General features: G+C 38.5%; 1 protein-coding gene across 2 annotated transcripts; it reads right to left on the bottom strand.

Moving 5' to 3' along the window:
* Positions 1-15,693: 15,693 nt before the first annotated feature.
* Positions 15,694-21,807, bottom strand: LOC140137693 (uncharacterized). Of its 2 annotated transcripts, none has more exons than XM_072159461.1 (4): positions 21,757-21,807; positions 20,302-20,371; positions 19,623-19,779; positions 15,694-17,621 (listed from the first exon to the last, which is right to left on the bottom strand). In XM_072159461.1, exons 1-4 carry the CDS (start codon positions 21,791-21,793, stop codon positions 17,463-17,465), a joined length of 423 nt encoding a protein of 140 aa, XP_072015562.1. In that variant the 5' UTR covers positions 21,794-21,807; the 3' UTR covers positions 15,694-17,462. The 2 variants fall into 2 exon arrangements, with proteins under 2 accessions (XP_072015562.1, XP_072015553.1); XM_072159452.1 differs by lacking the exon at positions 21,757-21,807 and adding an exon at positions 21,491-21,559.
* Between the last annotated feature and the right edge of the window lie 1,410 nt (positions 21,808-23,217).

Genomic DNA, 23,217 nt, shown 5'->3' with positions numbered 1-23,217 from the left:
ATAGAGCCCTGGGGAACTCCAGAAAGCACAGGAGTAGATTGAGAGTCCTCACCACGGATTGCAACCAACTGGGACCTGTTGGAGAGGTAAGACCTGAGCCAAGAGAGGAGTGGATCGGAAATACCAGCAGTTCTGATTTTTTGGAGCAAAAGACTGTGGGGGCCAGGGTCAAAGGCTTTGGATATATCAAAAAGAGCCATGGTGTTGCTTTTGTGATCTTCGAGGTGATTGTACCATTCAGAGATTGTACCATTCAGAGAGTGGTTGTGAGTGCATCCATGGTGGAAGACTTTTGTAAGAAACCAAACTGTCGGTGAGGATTGTATTACTAATCAGGTGCAGCAGAACTTGACTATGAATAACTTTCTCCAGAAACTTACTGCAAATTGGTTACAATTAGATAGGGCTGCAGTTAGAGGCAGCATGAGGATCCCCAGACTGTTTCCATGCAACAGGAATCCGGCCAGTAATAAAGAGTCAAGTTTAAGAAGATCAAAGAGAATGGGAGGGACAGTAGCCATCGTGCATTTCAGCCTGATGCTCGTGGTTCCATCAATCCCAGCAGCTGAGTTGTTGTTGAGCTTGGAGATTAAGGGGTGGATGTCATCACAAGAACAACTGCAAAGAGAAATGAAGGAATAAATGTCATAATGGGAGTTGGATTGTCACAAGTATTCGAATTATTGAAACATTAAGAAAAGAAATTGCAGAAAATATTGGAAATTTAAGCTGAAGTGGTACCAAACATGCTGTTATTGTGAACACTATCAGGAATGGGAGATTGCAATAACTCCAAAAACGTTTGCTTTCGGAGAATCATTGTCAAAGAAAATTTGTTTAGCATACTTAATGGGTCTGTCACCCACCTTTGCAGTTTCTGAGAATACATCAGACATCAAATTGCATTCTAAATATGAAGAATGTCCTTCTGATATCAAGTAATTTTGATTTTGTGAAATTTGCGATTTAATACAAATTTTATGGCAAATTATTAAAAATTGATATTTTTGATATTTAACAGTCCTCAAAGTAAAATTTATCAATCTAAAGATATTAACTAAAAAGTGTATGTACCTGGGAGGAAAAGCCGACAATCATTTGAAAATTTTGACTTTACGCATTTAAGATATTCCTCAACAAACGTTTGGAAAGTTTTTTCAGGCATCTATATCTCAGATTATTTGTGACATGCTCATATTGTGTTGCATATCATCGAAGAGCTAATTGATTCCCCCTTTACAATGACACCAGTTTTGATATAATAAAAAAACCCAAAAAACGGTTGAGTACACATCTGGTGCATGCATTGGGGTCTCAAACAGAATGTGCCAAATTGACCATTATTCTATGCAGCAATTAAGCTGCAATCCCATATCTTTGCAATCTGTATCCTCTAGGATAACAACGCCCGCCCCCACAGAGCCAGGGTAATCAAGGACTACTTACAGAATATGGGAGTAGAGAGAATGTAATGGCCTGCTATCAGCCCAGACTTGAACACAATTGAATACCTGTGGGACCAGCTTGGTCGTGCTGTGCATGCCAGAGTAGCCAAATAATGCAACCACATTGAATGACCTATGACGAATCCTGGTTGAAGAATGAAATATGCCACCCCACAGCAACGTGTGACCAGGCTGGTGAGCAGCATGAGGAGGTGCCAGGCTGTTTCAAATGCGGCGTCATTGCCCGGCGTCATTGTAAAGGGGAATAAATTAAAAGTCATTTGATATGCAAAACTATATGAACATAAAAAATAATCCAAGATATAGATGCTTGAAAAAACTTTCCAAACTTTTGTTGAGCAGTTTACATTGTTTTCCAAAAATACCTAAAAAATTGTATTTTTTCATTCATTTGGGACCAATTTTCACACATAAGGAAGTACTCTTGGCTAACAATACAATGCTTGGTGTAACTCAATTTGGCCAAAATGGTGGACTTGGACCCTTCAATTATCTGGTAGTTGATTTGTGTAATTGGCTATTCCAGTTGATATGAGTTTAATCTACCACACAGGGGGTGTAGATTTCAAATGGAGTCAATCATATTTTAAGAAACCCCATTTGAAATGAAATGTACACTCCCTGTGGAAGTTTAAGGTAATGTCTTCCATAGGGGTGTATGGATTTCAACTGGAATAGCCTAATTTAATAGTAGGATGAGAGGCAAAGATACCACAGTAGTGACATCAATGACTGCACTTTGGTTAAAAGTTATTTAATCAATGTTTTATATAATATCAATACCACAGAAATGACTGAAACATAAAGACTGCACAGACGTCTACATATTCTTTTAGTTTTTTCCTTTATTAATATTGCTATATCTTCACCAGAGATGTCTGAAACATACAGACTATGCAGAAGTCTACATATTCCATTTAGTTTTCCTATATCTTCACCACTGAGATGATTTAAACATGTAGACTGCACAGTAGTCTACATAATCCTTTAGTTTTGTCCTTTGTCAATATTTATATAATATTGAATGGCTTAGGTGATAAAAACAAATTATTTTGATCTTTCGATCGACCATCGATGCTTGGTCCATCCTTATTATTATCATTAATTGTGATAACATATGATTTAAGTATGTATTGATTTTGGCCAATATAAATTCAGCACTAAGGCCTAAAAAATGTTTGATTGGCGCAAGATAAAAAAAATTAGGGTAGGTCGGTCGGCATTAAAAAAAAAAAATTACACACACATTTAAGCTGTAAATTGCATATGATAAAGGCCTTGGAACTTTTTTGTTCCATATTTTTTTATTTCATTTTTTTTTTCCTTCAATTCTTTGGCAAAAAAATAAAAAAAAAAGTCTAGGGTTGGGCCTATTTTTATGGTCGGTGGGGTTATGTCAATCAAACATTTTTTACGCCTAATTCTCATTAATTAGTTGTTAGTTCATTAATAACAAGCATCGAAGCAGCATCGACAGTCAATCCAAATATCAAATCCAAATATACAAATTTGGTTCTGGTGCCTTTGTATTTTTCTATCGAGTGCAATATATACTTGTATCACACGAAAATATGCCTCTCAAACTAATCAAATTTATATCAGACTGACTTAGTAAAAATGAATAAAATTTGATTGATTTGACCTAACCCAGTTTGAGTGTGATGCCGACACAGACTACTACAGACCATGTATCAACAGTCAAATTCCCCGTGTATTGTATAGTGTGATTTCTCGCATATTCATGAGGGCCGATTGTTCGATTGTGCCGTGTCTAACAATCACGCAAGCGTTGCGTGCTCCGCGTATACGCGATAGAGCATTGTGTGCCTTCGCGGTTACGCGATAGACCATAAAAATACGCGGTTATTGCGTAGTAGTTTTGCCTGTCGCATTTCATGGAACAATCGGCCCTCATTATCGGGTGATGCGGAGACTTTGACTGCTTGTACTTCGTCTGTTATCTCTTTCGTCCATGGATGCTGATCAGCGAAATGTATGCATGCACACATCATCTGTGTATACAATATTTTTTAATATTGTACAAAATAATACATGCGTACTGAGGTGTTGATGCGTTTCAGGGCTCGTGCATTAGACGCATCAACATCTCAGTAAAAGTGCATTATTTTGTACAATTTCAGAGCAACAAGTGATACGGATTTATTAACCTATTTCATACACGAGAAAAAAATCCCATGATATTTGCTCTCTTTATAACAAAATTGCCACAATAAATGTGGAAAATGCAAGATAATATAAATGCATCCCCTTGCAAGAAAAATGAATGCGCCCCAAATCACTGCGCGTACTATGCGCCCATGCAATTTATACAACATTTATGCATGGCTGGTAATTTACTAACATGAATTACATTCTCTTTCCAAGGTGAAGGAATTTAGTTTGATAATCTTACTGGAAAGCAATTTTCTTTGCTTTGAATGTGCAACTCTACCACCTGTGAAGAATACGCAGGTAATAAATAATTTTTTTATCTGCCTGTGACATGTCCTAAATATTAATGAGGAGTACACAGGTAATGGGCTATTCCAGATGTATTCCGCACCCCCCCCTATGGAAGACACTTCCGGAATTCGGGGCTAAATTGTCAGCCGGAATTCACATGTCAGGAAAAACCCATGGAAGACACTGCCGGAATTGTGGTAATATGTCTAATATGGCCAGCCGGAATTCACGTAAATGTAAATGTCTTCCATAGGGTTCCAGCTGGAATTAGAACATTTATTGTTTCCAGCCAGAATTCAAGTAAATGTCTTTCATAGGTTAATCGAGATGGTGATCATAAGTGAAGATTCTGCTGGAATTGGAGCATTTTTGACCATTTTCCAGCCGGAATATTAAAAAATGTGAATGTCTTCCATAGGCACATCATGGCCTTTCACAATCCCCACTCTTGTTTTTTCGTTTATTTTAGCAGCCGGAATTTCACGCCCTGCCAGCGTGTCGATTTAAGGCAAAATACCCTTCAAGCATTATGGATAAGTCTGACAAGAGGCCGAAATGGGCAACGAAATTGTAGCAACAGATCCAGGGACCGGTCAGGAGCGCAGGCTTCGGATGAAACCGTACAGTCAAAGCAGAAAGGAAGCTGTGAGGTAGAAGGGAGTATGGAAACTGGAAAACTGACTACAATTCACCTGTGTACATATAATGTGAGAACGTTGAAAGATGAAGAAAAGCTGGATAACCTAATGGAAGATCTAGACGGTTTCAAGTGGAATGTTATTGGTCTGGCAGAAACAAGACGGGAAGGCGAAGGACTAATACAACTAAAGGGAGGCGCATGGTTTTTCAACCATGGTAAAACAGAGGACAACATAAATGCAAGAGGAGTGGGTTTCCTCATCCACCCTAATTTCAAAGATTATATAAAGGAAATTAAAAGCTATTTAAACAGGGTAGTAGCTTTGAATATTCAGCTTGCCAGAAAGGACCAGATGTGCGTAATACAGGTTTACGCCCCTACCACTGACTACGAAGACGTAGAAGTAGAGGAGTTCTATGAAGACATTCATAAAGCCATTAAAGACAACAAAGGCATATACACCATTGTTATGGGTGATCTCAACGCCAAGGTTGGAGAATGTAAAAATGGAGAAGAATCAATCTTGGGCAAATTCGGAGTGGGAGAAAGGAATAGGCGAGGAGAAATGCTCCTTGAGTTTGCTGCAGAACAGAAACTCATGATAGCCAGCACATTCTTCAAAAGACAAAAAGAGGTAGGCCTACTGGACATGGGAAAGTCCAAATGGAGTAACCAGGAACCAGATAGACTTTATATTATGCAGCCAAAAAGGAATTGTGAATAACTGTGAAGTTATCACCAAGGTAGACATTGCTAGTGACCATAGAATGGTCAGGGCAACAATATGCATCAACACTAAGCTTGCAAGGCTTAAATTCATCAATAATAAAAAGAAGAAAAGAATTGACATTCTTAAGTTGAAAGAGAGGAAAGAGTAATTCCAACTGAAGTTGAAGAACCGCTTTGCGGGTCTGGAGATACAGGACATAGATATGGATACTAGATGCGACCACCTAACTACATCATTGTTAGAGGAAGCAGCAAGTATAGCACCATCAAAGAAAGAGGATGAAAGCAAATCTGAGGAGGATAAAGCAATTGAAGACCTCGATACAAGAAGGAAAGCTCTGAGAAAAATAACAACCAAATCAAGAGCTGGGAAGATCGAATATGCTGAAATTGTTAAAACAGTAAGGAAGAAGAGAAGACAACGAACTAGAAAGAGAAAACATGCAAGCATACTCAAGATTTTACAAAGTGGAAAAGGCCGAAAACTATCATAAAACAAGACCGCAAAAAGTCAAGAATTAATAAATTAAAGCACAAAGATGGAACTGTTACATCAGACAGGTCAGAAATTCTGCAAATATTGCAAAAATTCTGCAAGACCTGTATACTTCAACAAAAACTCAAGAGAAAGGCAAACCAAAAGACACCAATACAAGCGTTAAAGCAACAGAGGTACCTCCAATTCTACACAATGAGGTAGAAGAGGCCTTAAGACAAATGAAGGACAACAAGGCACCAGGCATTGACGATGTTACAAGTGACATAATCAAAGCCGGGGAGAAGAGGCAATACTACAGCTCACAAAACTTTACAATTAAATACTGGAAACAAAGAAGATACCAAAGAAATGGAAAGAAGCTAAAATTATTCTACTTCACAAAAAGGAGGACAAGGCAGATATCAAAAACTACCGCCCAATCAGCCTTCTTTCTCATGTATACAAGATATTCACAAAAGTCATCCAAAGCAGATTAAAAGCTACATTAGACCAAAATCAACCCAGAGAGCAAGCAGGTTTTAGGGGAAGATTCTCAACCACAGATCACCTACAGGCGATAAATCAACTGATTGAAAAATCAAATGAATACCAGCTCGATTTATGTCTTGGTTTTATAGATTACCAGAAAGCATTTGACTCCATAGAGCATACGGATATGTTTGATGCACTGAGGAAGAGCTGAATAAACGAAAACTACATCTGCATCCTAGAAGATATATACACAGATACCATCGTCAAAATACACATAGATAATGATGTTTCCAAGAAGGTGAGAATAGAGAGAGGAGTGAGACAGGGAGATACATTATCACCAAAGATTTTCACAGCAGCACTGGAAGAGGTTTTCAAAAAGTCTAACCTAGAGAGAAAAGGAATCAACATCGACGGGGAGATGTTAACAGATCTTAGATTTGCAGATGACGTTGCACTAACAACAACATCGGTGAAGGATATGGAAGATCAACTGCAGCTTGTGCAAAGAAAGTATACATGTGGGACTGCAAATGCACGAAGGAAAAACACAGTTTATGACAAACTTTCAGACAAAAGAAACAATCGCAATAGCAAATCACCAGATCAAGAAAGTTGACAACTATAAGTACATAGGACAGACCTTGAGAATGGATACCAACACAGCTGAAGAGATCCTAATCCGTGTAAAGGCAGGTTGGAGATGCTTTGGTATGCATAAAGAACTGAGGCGAAGAGTTTATGACCAGTGTGTGCTAACAACTATGACCTATGGTGCAGAGACTTGGTCAACAACAAAAGAAATGGAACAGAAATTGGTAACAGCACAGAGAGCTATGGAAGGAAAATGCTCCACCTCTCATTGCGTGATAGAGTCAGACATACACAAATCAGAAAAGTAACCCAAGTTAAAGACATCTTGCAAAAGATTAAAGAAACAAAATGGAGATGGGCAGGTCACTTATCAAGAACTGACGATAACATGTGGACGAAGAGACTTACAGAATGGCAGCCAAGGACTGGAAAGAGGAGAAGAGGAAGGCAAAAACGAGGATGGGGAGATGACATCACCACCTTCATGAGGGCATCAGCGGCTAGGAACAGGAGATGGAAAATGCTGGAGGAGGGCTTCACACAGCAGAGGGTGAAACAGCCTGATGAGTTGAGTTGAGATGTTCAGAGGATACCAAGTAGCACAACCATACTCCAGAATGGGGTGGACCAATACCTAGTACAAATGCTGAAGCGGGCTGATTTTGCGAGCTTTTTTGCACATGTGATCAATGTGAAGATTCCAGTAAAACTTATCAGACAGCCGAACACCAAGAAATTTTGCAGAGGACACACGTTGCAATTGGCAGGATGTTGAGAGTGAAATTGAGGGTCCTTCGCAGTGGAAATGACCAAGACTTTTGTTTTGGAGGCATTGACAGAAAGATGATTAAGGGAGAAGCAAGAATGGATGGAATCAATTGCGGATTGGAAATCAACCAAGTCTTCAGGAGCAGAGATAGGTTTGAAGAGAGTAGTATCATCAGCATAAAGAACAAAATAACTGTTTACAGAAAAGGATGAAAGACACATGTCATTACCAAAACCAAGAAACAAAGGCCCCAGGATAGAGCCCTGGGGAACTACAGAAAGCACAGGAGTAGATTGAGAGTCCTCACCACGGATTGCAACCAACTGGGACCTGTTGGAGAGGTAAGACCTGAGCCAAGAGAGGAGTGGATCGGAAATACCAGCAGTTCTGATTTTTTGGAGCAAAAGACTGTGGGGGCCAGGGTCAAAGGCTTTGGATATATCAAAAAGAGCCATGGTGTTGCTTTTGTGATCTTCGAGGTGATTGTACCATTCAGAGAGTGGTTGTGAGTGCATCCATGGTGGAAGACTTTTGTAAGAAACCAAACTGTCGGTGAGGATTGTATTACTAATCAGGTGCAGCAGAACTTGACTATGAATAACTTTCTCCAGAAACTTACTGCAAATTGGTTACAATTAGATAGGGCTGCAGTTAGAGGCAGCATGAGGATCCCCAGACTGTTTCCATGCAACAGGAATCCGGTCAGTAATAAAGAGTCAAGTTTAAGAAGATCAAAGAGAATGGGAGGGACAGTAGCCATCGTGCATTTCAGCCTGATGCTCGTGGTTCCATCAATCCCAGCAGCTGAGTTGTTGTTGAGCTTGGAGATTAAGGGGTGGATGTCATCACAAGAACAACTGCAAAGAGAAATGAAGGAATAAATGTCATAATGGGAGTTGGATTGTCACAAGTATTCGAATTATTGAAACATTCAGAAAAGAAATTGCAGAAAATACTGGAAATTTCAGCTGAAGTGGTACCAAACATGCTGTTATGGTGAACACTATCAGGAATGGGAGATTGCAATAACTCCAAAAACGTTTGCTTTCGGAGAATCATTGTCAAAGAAAATTTGTTTAGCATACTTAATGGGTCTGTCACCCACCTTTGCAGTTTCTGAGAATACCTCACCTCACCTCACAGGCTGTGTCACCCACTGTCGGATGTAGCCCTCCTCAAGTAGCTTCCATTTGCTTCTGTTCTGTGCTTCTCTTGCCCAGGTTGTACCCAAATAGGATGTGAGATCATCACGCCATCTTCGTTATTGTCATCCGCTTCTTCTCTTTCCTGTTCTTGGCTGCCATTCCGTTAACCTCTTTGTCCATCTATTGTCCTCTCTACGAGCTATGTGTCCCGCCCATCTCCACTTTGCCTCCTTGATCCTTTCCATGATATCTTTGACATTTGTTTTGTCCCTGATTTCCACATTTTTACTTTGTTACGTATGGTGATATGCAGCATTTTCCTCTCCATAGCATGCTGTGCTACCTTGAGTTTTTGTTCTAAAAACTTAGTTGTTGTCCAGGTTTCACAACCATAGGTCATTGTAGGTAATACACACTGGTTGAAGACTCTCGTCCTCAGTGTCATTGGTAGTCTTTTGTCACATAGGATTTCTTTGTGTCTGCCAAAGCAACTCCAGCCAGCCTTTATTCTTAGCATGACTTCTTCTCTCGTGTTGTCTTCCATCTTTACTGTCTGGCCTAGATACTTATAACTCTCTACATGTTCTATCTGCTCATTCTCTACTTCAATGGACTTGTTCGTCTGGTAATTTGTCATGAATTTGGTCTTCCCCTTATGTATATTCAGTCCTATCTTCTTACTCTCCCTGTTCAAGCTGTTTAGTTGCACCTCCATATCCTCAACTGATGCAGCTGTTAATGCAACATCGTCTGCAAATCTCAGGTCTGTTAAATAATCTCCGTCAATGTTGACTCCTCTTGGTTTTAGGTCTAAATTCTTGAACACTTCTTCCATGGCGGCTGTGAAGATTTTTGGAGAAATTGTATCACCCTGTCTTACACCTCTTTTTATGTGTATTGGTTTGGATACATCATTTTCAAGATGAATAATGGCTGTTGCGTCTGTGTATATGTCCTCCATGATTTGTACATATCCTTCATTTACTCCAATCTTTCTTAAAGCTGTGAATAGGTCTCTGTGCTCTACCGAGTCAAAGGCTTTTTCGTAGTCTATATACCCAACGCAAAGCTTTAACTGGTATTCATTTGCCTTTTCTATTAATTGATTTAGTGCATGAAGATGATCTGTAGTTGAGTAGCCCTCTCTGAATCCGGCCTGTTCTCTTGGTTGATTCTCATCCAGTATTCTCTTGATGCGGTTTTGTATTATTCTTGTAAAGATTTTGTACGCATGGGACAGTAAGCTTATAGGTCTGTAGTTCTTAATATCTGCTTTGTCGCCCTTCTTGTGAAGCAGTATAACTTTAGCCTCTTTCCAGGTTTTGGGTATCTTTTTCTGGTGTAATATGTCGTTATACAGTCTGACTAGTTGTATGTTTATCTCTGCACCGCCTACCTTGAAGATGTCACTGGTTAGGTCGTCAGTGCCTGGAGCTTTGTTGTCTTTCATTTGTTTCACTGCCAATTCCACTTCTCTTATTGTTATACTTGGGAGGTCAGTTTGATCAGTTGATTTACAGTTTGTATCTGTCTTGTCCTGATTTGATTTTGAACTGTACAGATCTTGGTAAAATTCTGCACATACGTCTAGAATTTCTTCTCTAACAGTTGTGATGTTGCCATCCTTTTGTCTCATTTTGCTTATTCTGGTTTTCTTGCTGTTCAGTTTTGAAATCTGTTTTAGTCCTTTTCCGCTCATCAGGATGGTTTCAATTTCTTCATTTCTTCTCTTTCTGCTTCTCTGTCGCCTCTTCTTTCTCACTGTTTTGACAAGCTCAGCGTATTCGGTTTTTTGTTGGGGTGTTTTGTCTTCCACTTCACGAAGTTTCTTTCTTTTCACATCCATATCCTCTATCACTTTGTCCTCCTCAGATGTTTGCTTAGTCTTTCTTTCTCTTGGTGCTATTTCTTCAGCTACCTCTATAACTGTGCTGGATATGAGGTCATACATGGTATCCATATCTGCACTCTCTATATCTAAACATGCAAAATGATTTTTCAATTCAAGTTGGTACTCTTGTCTCCTCTCCGTAGTCTGTGGATGTTCAATTTATTTTTCTTTCTGTTTCTTATGATCTGAAGCCTTGCTAGTTTCCTATTGATGCGTATCTTTGCTCTGACCATCCTATGATCACTTCCAATATCTACACTTGTGATGACTCCACAGTCTTCTACAATTCCTCTCTGGCTGCTTAGTATGAAGTCAATTTGGTTTTTAAACTTCCCTCCTGGGCTTTCCCAAGTCCAGTATCTATTTTGTTCTTTTTGAAGTAAGTGTTTGCGATGACTAGTCCTTGTTGTGCAGCAAACTCCAGCAGCATGTCCCCTCTATCGTTTCTCTCTCCTATCCCAAACTTTCCCATGATGGACTCCTCTCCTGGTTGGTAGCTTCCTATTTTGGCATTGAAGTCTCCCATTACTATAGTGTACTCGGCTTCACTTTCTTCTATCGCCTTCGCTATTTCCTCATAAACTTCTTCCACTGCCTCATCATCATACTCGCTGGTGGGGGCATACACCTGAACTATGCGTAGTTGTTTGTTTCCAGTGAGTTGCACTGTGACAGAAATGACTCGGTTTGAGTGACATTTCATTCCCTTCACAAAGTCTTTGAATTTTGGGTGAATAAGAAACCCAATTCCTTTTGCATCCTTGTTGTCCTCTGTTTTTCCTTGGTTGTATAACCATGCTCCTCCTTGAAGTTCCACTACACCCTCTCCTTCCCTCTTCGTTTCACATAATCCAATTATGTCCCACTTGAAGTTTTGTAGTTCATCCAATAAGGACTCTAGAGATTCATCTGTTTTCAAGGTCCTAGTATTATACGTACAAACGTTGAGTGTTGTTTGTCCATCCTTGTGACCCTTATCGATCACACAGTTTCCTTTTGGCTTTGGCTGTGTGACGTCATCCGCAGATGTCACTCTTGGGTCACGATTCATAGGCAATCTGCAGTCACCAGGTCTTTGATGATTGCGCCCATTTTGGCCTTGGGCTTCACGGCCTCCTTTAGCATTCTCTTCCATTTACTTGAGGGATTTTAGCCATATACCGACGCGCTGGCTGGACGTATTGTCAGTAGAGGTTTATGTCAGGGTTACCTCACCCTTAGTCTGATGTTGATGATGAAGACTAAGCAACCATATATGGCCATTCAGGGCTACTCCAATAACCCCTGTGGCCATATAGTGTTGCCCCCATTGCCCCATCTCTGTTTTACTCTGCCGCAAAGCTAAGTGTATCCAGGTAGTACGCGATTGACATGCACTAATTCTAATGCATGTCAGTCTTCGAGGACGTGGGGGTTGGGTAACTGCAGATAGGCGATTAGGGACAGGGGGGCTGATGGAATTGCCACCTGTACCTACAACCAAGGTTGAAGTTGCGCTTCATGCAGTCAATTTACTACCCACATTTACTGAGAATACATCAGACATCAAATTGCATTCTAAATATGAAGAATGTCCTTCTGATATCAAGTAATTTTGATTTTGTGAAATTTGCGATTTAATACAAATTTTATGGCAAATTATTAAAAATTGATATTTTTGATATTTAACAGTCCTCAAAGTAAAATTTATCAATCTAAAGATATTAACTAAAAAGTGTATGTACCTGGGAGGAAAAGCCGACAATCATTTGAAAATTTTGACTTTACGCATTTAAGATATTCCTCAACAAACGTTTGGAAAGTTTTTCAGGCATCTATATCTCAGATTATTTGTGACATGCTCATATTGTGTTGCATATCATCGAAGAGCTAATTGATTCCCCCTTTACAATGACACCAGTTTTGATATAATAAAAAAAACCAAAAAACGGTTGAGTACACATCTGGTGCATGCATTGGGGTCTCAAACAGAATGTGCCAAATTGACCATTATTCTATGCAGCAATTAAGCTGCAATCCCATATCATTGCAATCTGTATCCTCTAGGATAACAACGCCCGCCCCCACAGAGCCAGGGTAATTAAGGACTACTTACAGAATATGGGAGTAGAGAGAATGTAATGGCCTGCTATCAGCCCAGACTTGAACACAATTGAATACCTGTGGGACCAGCTTGGTCGTGCTGTGCATGCCAGAGTAGCCAATGCAACCACATTGAATGACCTATGACGAATCCTGGTTGAAGAATGAAATATGCCACCCCACAGCAACGTGTGACCAGGCTGGTGAGCAGCATGAGGAGGTGCCAGGCTGTTTCAAATGCGGCGTCATTGTAAAGGGGAATAAATTAAAAGTCCATTGATATGCAAAACTATATGAACATAAAAAATAATCCAAGATATAGATGCATGAAAAAACTTTCCAAACTTTTGTTGAGCAGTTTACATTGTTTTCCAAAAATACCTAAAAAATTGTATTTTTTCATTCATTTGGGACCAATTTTCACACATAAGGAAGTACTCTTGGCTAACAATACAATGCTTGGTGTAACTCAATTTGGCCAAAATGGTGGACTTGGACCCTTCAATTATCTGGTAGTTGATTTGTGTAATTGGCTATTCCAGTTGATATGAGTTTAATCTACCACACAGGGGGTGTAGATTTCAAATGGAGTCAATCATATTTTAAGAAACCCCATTTGAAATGAAATGTACACTCCCCGTGGAAGTTTAAGGTCATGTCTTCCATAGGGGTGTATGGATTTCAACTGGAATAGCCTAATTTAATAGTAGGATGAGAGGCAAAGATACCACAGTAGTGACATCAATGACTGCACTTTGGTTAAAAGTTATTTAATCAATGTTTTATATAATATCAATACCACAGAAATGACTGAAACATAAAGACTGCACAGACGTCTACATATTCTTTTAGTTTTTTCCTTTATTAATATTGCTATATCTTCACCAGAGATGTCTGAAACATACAGACTATGCAGAAGTCTACATATTCCATTTAGTTTTCCTATATCTTCACCACTGAGATGATTTAAACATGTAGACTGCACAGAAGTCTACATAATCCTTTAGTTTTGTCCTTTGTCAATATTTATATAATATTGAATGGCTTAGGTGATAAAAACAAATTTGTGACATGATCAAGGGGAATGGGTCACATGTCGGCCCTGGTCGAAAATGAGTTTTACACATGTTTCTAAAGAGGACATTTAGAGCTTTCTGAAACTGAAAACCCCATGTTGATACGACTTTTCTTTGTGAAGTTACATCAATTTATCAATCACTGAAAACAATATAAAACAAAAGAATTTTAACACTTTCTTTGCAAATATCTCAAAATCAATATTAGCGACATCCGACTCATTTCCCTTGATCGTGTCACATTTGATCTTTCGATCGACCATCGATGCTTGGTCCATCCTTATTATTATCATTAATTGTGATAACATATGATTTAAGTATGTATTGATTTTGGCCAATATAAATTCAGCACTAAGGCCTAAAAAATGTTTGATTGGCGCAAGATAAAAAAAATTAGGATAGGTCGGTCGGCATTAAAAAAAAAAATTACACACACATTTAAGCTGTAAATTGCATATGATAAAGGCCTTGGAACTTTTTTGTTTCATATTTTTTTATTTCATTTTTTTTTTTTTTTCAATTCTTTGGCAAAAAAAATAAGAAAAAAGTCTAGGGTTGGGCCTATTTTTTATGGTCGGTGGGGTTATGTCAATCAAACATTTTTTACGCCTAATTCTCATTAATTAGTTGTTAGTTCATTAATAACAAGCATCGAAGCAGCATCGACAGTCAATCCAAATATCAAATCCAAATATACAAATTTGGTTCTGGTGCCTTTGTATTTTTCTATCGAGTGCAATATATACTTGTATCACACGAAAATATGCCTCTCAAACTAATCAAATTTATATCAGACTGACTTGGTAAAAATGAATAAAATTTGATTGATTTGACCTAACCCAGTGTGAGTGTGATGCCGACACAGACTACTACAGACCATGTATCAACAGTCAAAGTCCCCGTGTATTGTATAGTGTGATTTCTCGCATATTCATGAGGGCCGATTGTTCGATTGTGCCGTGTCTAACAATCACGCATAGCGTTGCGTGCTCGCGTATACGCTGATAGAGCATTGTGTGCCTTCGCGGTTACGCGATAGACCATAAAAATCGCGGTTATTGCGTAGTAGTTTTGCCTGTCGCATTTCATGGAACAATCGGCCCTCATTATCGGGTGATGCGGAGACTTTGACTGCTTGTACTTCGTCTGTTATCTCTTTCGTCCATGGATGCTGATCAGCGAAATGTATGCATGCACACATCATCTGTGTATACAATATTTTTTTAATATTGTACAAAATAATAAAGGAGTACTGAGGTGTTGATGCGTATCAGGGTTCGTGGATTACACACATCAACATCTAAGTAAAAGTGCATTATTTTGTACAATTTCAGAGCAACAAGTGATAATGGATTTATTAACCTATTTCATACACGAGAAAAAATCCCATGATATTTGCTCTCTTTATAACAAAATTGCCACAATAAATGTGGAAAATGCAAGATAATATAAATGCATCCCCTTGCAAGTAAAAAAAAATGAATGCGCCCAAACCACTGCACAGTACTATGCGCCCATGCAATTTATACAACATTTATGCATGGCTGGTAATTTACTAACATGAATTACATTCTCTTTCCAAGGTGAAGGAATTTAGTTTGATAATCTTACTGAAAGCAATTTTCTTTGCTTTGAATGTGCAACTCTACCACCTGTGAAGAATGTGCACATTAAGTTAGGATTACGCAGGTAATAAATAAATTTTTTATCTGCCTGTGACATGTCCTAAATATTAATGAGGAGTACACAGGTAATGGGCTATTCCAGATGTATTCCGCACCCCCCTATGGAAGACACTTCCGAATTCGGGGCTAAATTGTCAGCGGAATTCACATGTCAGGAAAAACCCATGGAAGACACTGCGGAATTGTGGTAATATGTCTAATATGGCCAGCCGGAATTCACGTAAATGTAAATGTCTTCCATAGGGTTCCAGCTGGAATTAGAACATTTTTGTTTCCAGCCAGAATTCAAGTAAATGTCTTTCATAGGTTAATCGAGATGGTGATCATAAGTGAAGATTCTGCTGGAATTGGAGCATTTTTGACCATTTTCCAGCCGGAATATTAAAAAATGTGAATGTCTTCAGGCACATCATGGCCTTTCACAATCCCCACTCTTGTTTTTTCGTTTATTTTAGCAGCGAATTTCACCTAATCTCAATGTCTTCCATACCCTCCGGCATAAAATCTTTGCTAAAAATAACTGCTGGAATTCTAGACACATCTCAATTCCAGCTGGAATTGTATTTTTTTTAATTGTCTTCCATAGGGGGGGGTGCGGAATACATCTCACGTTTAGATAACTGTAATTGTGTTCTCGCCGGCCTACCAGAAAAAGAACTCCAAAAACTTCAACGCGTCCAAAACACTGCGGCCAGAGTCGTTACGCTGACAAAGAAATCTGAGCACATTACGCCAGTTAGGTACCAGCTACACTGGTTTCCAATCAGGGAGAGAATAGCTTACAAAATACTGCTATTGACTTTCAAGATCATTCATAGTCAGGCGCCGGTATATCCCTCTGATCTAATTGTCGCGTACACTCCAAGTCGGGTTTTAAGATCATCCTCACAGAACTTGCTTCACGAGCATTCCAGCCACACAACTACCTATGGAAGGGGTTTCTCTGTGATTGCACCCAAGTTATGGAACAGTCTTCCTTCTCATATTAAAAACTCCGGCACAATTTACCAATTCAAAACACATCTCAAAACTCATCTTTTCAACCAGGCTTACAGCTGAACTGCTCGCGAACCATGTTATTTCATGTTATTTCTGATTATTTCTGATTATGTACTCTATGATTGATTCTTGTGTTTTAATGATCTCAGCATGTGTATATTTGGCTGATTTTAGTTTTTTAGCTTTAAGTGTAAATTGGCTCAGCATTATTGATGTTTGTGTATTAGTTATGATTACTGGTTTTATCCTGTTGTAGATTAAGAATTGATATTAATTTTGTTGGGTTTTATGCTTTTGTAGTTTTTAAGATGTTTGTAGTTTAAGGTATTTTCCTTTTGTGCAGCGCCTAGAGACCATTTGTTTTGTGCGCTTTATAAATGTCCATTATTATTATTATTATTATTATTATTATCTGGAATAGCCCAATACAGATTTTCATCCAAGTGGTGTTTGACCAATGTGATTTACAGAAATTAAATGATAAGGCAGTATAAAATTAATGTTTTGGTTCTCGTCCAGAGGATTTCCATGAATTAATGAGGGAGGGACATTTCTTTTCCCATTGTAAAATTAGCATTCTTAGTAGTTTTCAGTCTTTTCCAACAGAGCTTCAGGAAAGGAGGAGGCCCTTTTTTAATGTGAGATTCTGAGGGATAAACCCACAGAGTACCACAAAAAGTCTTGGAAATGATCCATGTTATCTAATTAACTTATTTATATGTACAAGGTTTTCCTAAAGTATTCCAATTTTTTTGAAAAATAAACAATCCCAGAAATTGAGGAGGGAGGGGACGAGAGCCAAAACATAAATTTCATACGGCCTATCTTCCCCACAGAGATGTATGACACATAAAAACTGCACAAAAGTCTACATATTCCGTAGTCTTGATCTGCCATCAATATCACTGTATCTTCATCAATAGATGAATAACACATGTATACTGCGCAGAAGTCTACATATTCCTTAGTCTCTGCCGTATCAATGTTGTAATATCTTCATCACAAAGATGCATGACACTTTGGTCAAGATTTTGTAGGAGACTAACTGGACACCTGGTGATGTAGTTGTGAAGAAATTTGTTGCAAGACAGATGAAATTCCAGAGAGAGAGGCTGTGAAAAACAAGCAAACATGGCATGAATTATCATATAATATCATGTACATATTTTTTCCTTCCTTCCTTACCTCAAATGAGTATCAACACACGGGCTTTACGTGCACAGTTTGCCTATGCACGATCCTGGAACCTAGGATTGATTGCAGATATCAGAACTGGGGATTGTCCCCCTTCTCTTTTCGAATAGCTCTGACACTTAACGTGCACAGGGTTTGACTCTTCCTGTACACGGGACCAACAGCTTTACGTGACTTTCGAATCACGGACGTCGCACATACACTACCTATATCTGCAAGTGCTAAGCAGTGTATGGGGGTGAGAAGAAATTCTACAATTAAATTCATTCTGTGATGGAACTAACTTAATTGAAGGATTTCTGACCATATAGGAACTTTTTGGGAGGGAAGAGAATTTTCACCTAAGGCAAGCCCAAGGCTTGAACCCTCGCCGATCGTATCTCCCGGCCGGCAGCGCAATGCCTTAACCGTCATCTTGCCCTTTTAACTGGATATTTATAAGCTTTGAGGCTAATATGACTATCATTAGCATACATAACAATATCAAATATATAAACACATCAATTATATCATTTACATAATGTTTACAATAGTGGGCCCAAAATGTACCCATGTGGAACACCACAACTATAAGCACTGATTCTGCATTGGTTTGTGTAGAAATTGTCCAGGGTTTCTAAATCCTGTTGGAACACTGTAACATTGTAGATTAATTGTTCCTATTATTATCTTGATGTGAACCTGTTTTTGGTTCATCCTTCATGTGATGTTTGGTTTTAGGGTTAGAGTTTAGGGTTTGAATTAGGGTGCAGGGTTAGGGATAAGGTAAGGGTTAGGATTATACTATTCAGCAAATTACTTCAGTGGTGTCCGTCTGCTCTGTCTGTTCATCGCGTAAAAAGAACTAGGTCAAGCAATGCTACGCAGCTTGACTAGCGAATGAGGTACCGGTGAGATGATGACGTGATCCAATAATCCAACGCCATAAATTGCGCCCAATTGGCAGACCGCTGAAGTACTGTGATGAAAACTATAAAATTTTGTGATGCTTACATGAAGGCAACACCCTGTTTTTAACCCTGCCTGGCAATGTAGTTCGACCAAAGATGGATACATCTTGAGCTCCGTACCCAGCAAACATTGCTTAACTGGGCCAATATTGGACCCCAGTGATTGGTCCAATAAATGTTTGCAAATCAGCGTCGGACTGGGCCAGTACAGGTGCTAAACTGGACAAGTAAAAGTACCATTTTAAGCTTGCTCTCTCTTTGCCCCCTTTCTCTCTTACTAATTTTCACGACTCTCTTACCCACATACTGGCAAGTTCAGCCAGAAAATATACTTGTCCAGCTTAGCACCAGCACTGGCCCAGTTTGATGCCGGTGTGCAAACATTTATTGGCCCAATCCCAATGTCCAGTATTGGACTTTATTGGCCTAGTACGGCTATGTTCACTTGAGAATGATTGATTGTTCTTATTATTATCTTGATGTGAACCTGTTTTTGGTTCACCCTTCATGTAAGCATTATCACAAATGTTTGGTTTTAGGGTTAGAGTTTGGTGGTGAATTAGGATGTAGGGTTGCAGATAAGGTAAGGGTTAGGATTAGTATTAGGTTTAGGGATCTAACATTTTGTGATGCTTACATGAAGGTAAGACCCTGTTTTGTAATCTTGAGTTACATATGCATGAACATGTACAAGTGGACCTAATATTGAACCCTGTGGATTACCAAAAATACTTCTATCACTAAGTTCTGATTCTCCATTGGTATGAACACATTATGAATAAAGATAATTCCAGGGCTGTAAATTCTGAGTGCACACTCAACATTGTATATTGATTGTTCCCATCTATTAAAAGTAGTGGACCCAATACAGAACCTTGTGGAACACCATAAGTAAAAAAGTTGTGATTCTTCCTTCATTGGTTGTGAGGAGATTGTTCCAGGGTCTGTACATCCTGTAGGTACACTCACCATTGCATATTGAGTATTATGTTGTTGTTCATCTGCTTCCAACCCTGCCTGGCAATGTAGCTCTACCAATGATGAATACATTGTGAGTAACGTGTGTATAAACGGTGAAGACAGTGACACATGCTGTAGTTCTGTCACTCTGCTGTTGAGAAGTAACCTAAATGAATGAAAGACAAAGAGGTCCAGTTTAAAGGGGCTCTATGTGAAGACAGTGAGATATGCTGTAGTTCTGTAGCTCTACTGTTAAGAAGTAACCTAAATGAATGAAAGACAAGGGGACCAATTTAAAGGGGCTCTATGAGATTTTGCAAAGAATCAAATGAGAGCCTACTGAGCAGTAATTTAGTGACAAAATCTGCAATACTGTAAGTATATAAGACATATTTTGAGCACCATATTAAGCTGATCTGTTATTTAACTGTGTTGGGGAAAAATATTCCTGATCCGGACTTTCATTACAAAATCATGAAAAAGGCTGAACTAAATCAAATACTGACTGTGTACATTATAAACATTATGTACATATAAAAACCTGGACTTAGACCAAAATTGAGGGTACAAGTTTTGTGAAACCTCACAGTGCCCCTTTAAAGTCAACAATGCAGTTTGGTGAATACAGAAAAGCACAAGATATTCACTCCACATTGAAGTTAATAATCATTGGAAGTAAAGTACGTACCTAAAGAATACCACAGGAAACATCTTGGAAATATTTCTTGTGAACACGGTCTTCTTCAGCATAGTGTCCTCTGTACAGGGACATAAAAGCATACAGTAAGGTAGTTCAACCAAGTCATAGGGGAGTGTGTCCTAGCGGTGTTTGTGCTCAAATATTTAGACAAGGAAGATGACACTCAAGAGGCAAGGCATATGGTAGAGTCCAAAGTTTACCGTTTTCTAAAATCCATTTTCCGTGTTGTAAAATTTGTAGATCCATGCTTCATGAATAAAGCTTAAATACGGTAAAACAATGGTATTATGTCACAATAAAGTGTTCAATATCGCGATCAATATGCTCTGATTGGAATATTCTCATAACTGTTACCATGTTTGGAGGGATAGTGGGGCTCATACCTTGGTAATATACCTTTATTTCGGTATTATTAAACAGTATTTTTATCATTTAAATTGACACACACCACTCATGATTGTTTTTAACATTTATTTCTCTTATATTCTAACAATTTTTGTCACATCATACAATTTCCGTGTTGTACCTCCGATTCTGTGATTTTTGTCTGTTTTCCGTAAAACTTCGGACTCTAGTATATGGGTTCTACAATTAAGATCCCAATGCTTGATATATGGGGTGTCATGACATTTTCTACCCCTACCTTGGAACACAGTCATCACATCTGGCACTCTCCACATAGTGGATAAATTCTCTGCATTCCAGACTACATTAGACCACATGATATCCCATGATATCTCAGCTAGTATACATTCCAATGTGTTTAAAACCCCTACCTTGGAATGCAGTCATCATATCTGGCACTCTCCACATGGTGGATAAATTCTCTGCATTCCTGACTACATTATACCACATGATAACACATGATATCTCAGCTAGTATACATTCCAATGTGTTAAAAACCCCTACCTTGGAATGCAGTCATCACATCTGGCACTCTCCACATAGTGGATAAATTCTCTGCATTCCTGACTACATTATACCACATGATAACCCATGATATCTCAGCTAGTATACATTCTAATGTGTTAAAAAAACCCTACCTTGGAATGCAGTCATCACATCTGACAGTCTCCACATGGTGGATAAATTCTCTGCATTCCTGACTACATTATACCACATGATAACACATGATATCTCAGCTAGTATACATTCTAATGTGTTAAAAAAAACCTACCTTGGTATGCAGTCATCACATCTGACAGTCTCCACATGGTGGATAAATTCTCTGCATTCCTGACTACATTATACCACATGATATCCCAAGATATCTCAGCTAGTATACATTCTAATGTGTTAAAAACCCCTACCTTGGAATGCAGTCATCACATCTGACACTCTCCACATGGTGGATAAATTCTCAGCATTCCTGACTACATTAGACCACATGATATCCCATGATATCTCAGCTAGTATACATTCCAATGTGTTTAAAACCCCTACCTTGGTATGCAGTCATCACATCTGGCACTCTCCACATGGTGGATAAATTCTCAGCATTCCTGACTACATTAGACCACATGATATCCCATGATATCTCAGCTAGTATACATTCCAATGTGTTTAAAACCCCTACCTTGGTATGCAGTCATCACATCTGGCACTCTCCACATGGTGGATAAATTCTCAGCATTCCAGACTACATTATACCACATGATATCCCATGATATCTCAGCTAGTATACATTCTAATGTGTTAAAAACCCCTACCTTGGAATGCAGTCATTACATCTGGCACTCTCCACATGGTAGATAAATTCTCTGCATTCCTGACTACATTATACCACATGATAACACATGATATCTCAGCTAGTATACATTCTAATGTGTTAAAAAAACCCTACCTTGGAATGCAGTCATCACATCTGGCACTCTCCACATAGTGGATAAATTCTCAGTATTCCTGACTACATTATACCACATGATATCCCATGATATCTCAGCTAGTATACATTCCAATGTGTTAAAAACCCCTACCTTGATATGCAGTCATCACATCTGGCACTCTCCACATGGTGGATAAATTCTCTGCATTCCTGACTACATTAGACCACATGATATCCCATGATATCTCAGCTAGTATACATTCCAATGTGTTAATAAAAATTCCTTTAAAAGGAATAGGGTGGGCAAATGAAAAATTGTCAAGAGAAATGAAAGAATGAGTAAGTTAAGTTCACAATTAAAAACAGGGAAAATATGACACAACATCGATTTCCAATAGGGAATAACACAAAGCGTATAAACAAAGTTAAAAGAGTTTTTAACTTTATACGTTTATACGCTTGTTATTCCCCATTGGAGGTTGTGTCATATTTTCCTGATTTTTATCTATTGCTTATCCTTTGTTCTCTGCTGGTCAGTTGGAACAGATTTTCCCTGTTTTTATATTAACCCTTCACATCATAACACAAGACGTTTTATGTTAACATTTTATATAAAACATGGTTATAAAACTTTTGTAGATAATAGTTATTTAAAACATTTTCGTAATCATACCTAGAGGTTTTTTTATCATCAGATAGAAAGACTTCTGCTCATCTTCTCTGGTGAGACAACAGGGCTGGGGTATCTTTCCATATCAAAGTTTAAAAATCTGTCATATCAATTTCCTCAATATGTTGTATTGCAACTTATGAGGGGAAATGTTTGATTTCACAATATTTCGATATTATTTTTTAACTTTGTAACTTTATTATGATTAACATAACTGTATTTCAAAGCGCCAAACTATATCATTATTTTGTCCCAACAAAAATAATCCAGGGAATAAAATATTCATTCATATGTTTATTTATTTTATTCAACCTGGGCCATTTCTACTGGTGCATTCTAATAATTTGTCTATAATACCTTATACAAGCATCACCAAGCACTATTTGTCACAAGATTTGAAAAGTTAATA

The sequence above is a fragment of the Amphiura filiformis genome, chromosome 2 (assembly GCF_039555335.1).
Source record: "Amphiura filiformis chromosome 2, Afil_fr2py, whole genome shotgun sequence".
Taxonomy (NCBI): Eukaryota; Metazoa; Echinodermata; class Ophiuroidea; order Amphilepidida; family Amphiuridae; genus Amphiura; species Amphiura filiformis.
Note: the sequence above shows the minus strand (reverse complement) of the source record. Positions and strands in the feature narration are given on the sequence as shown.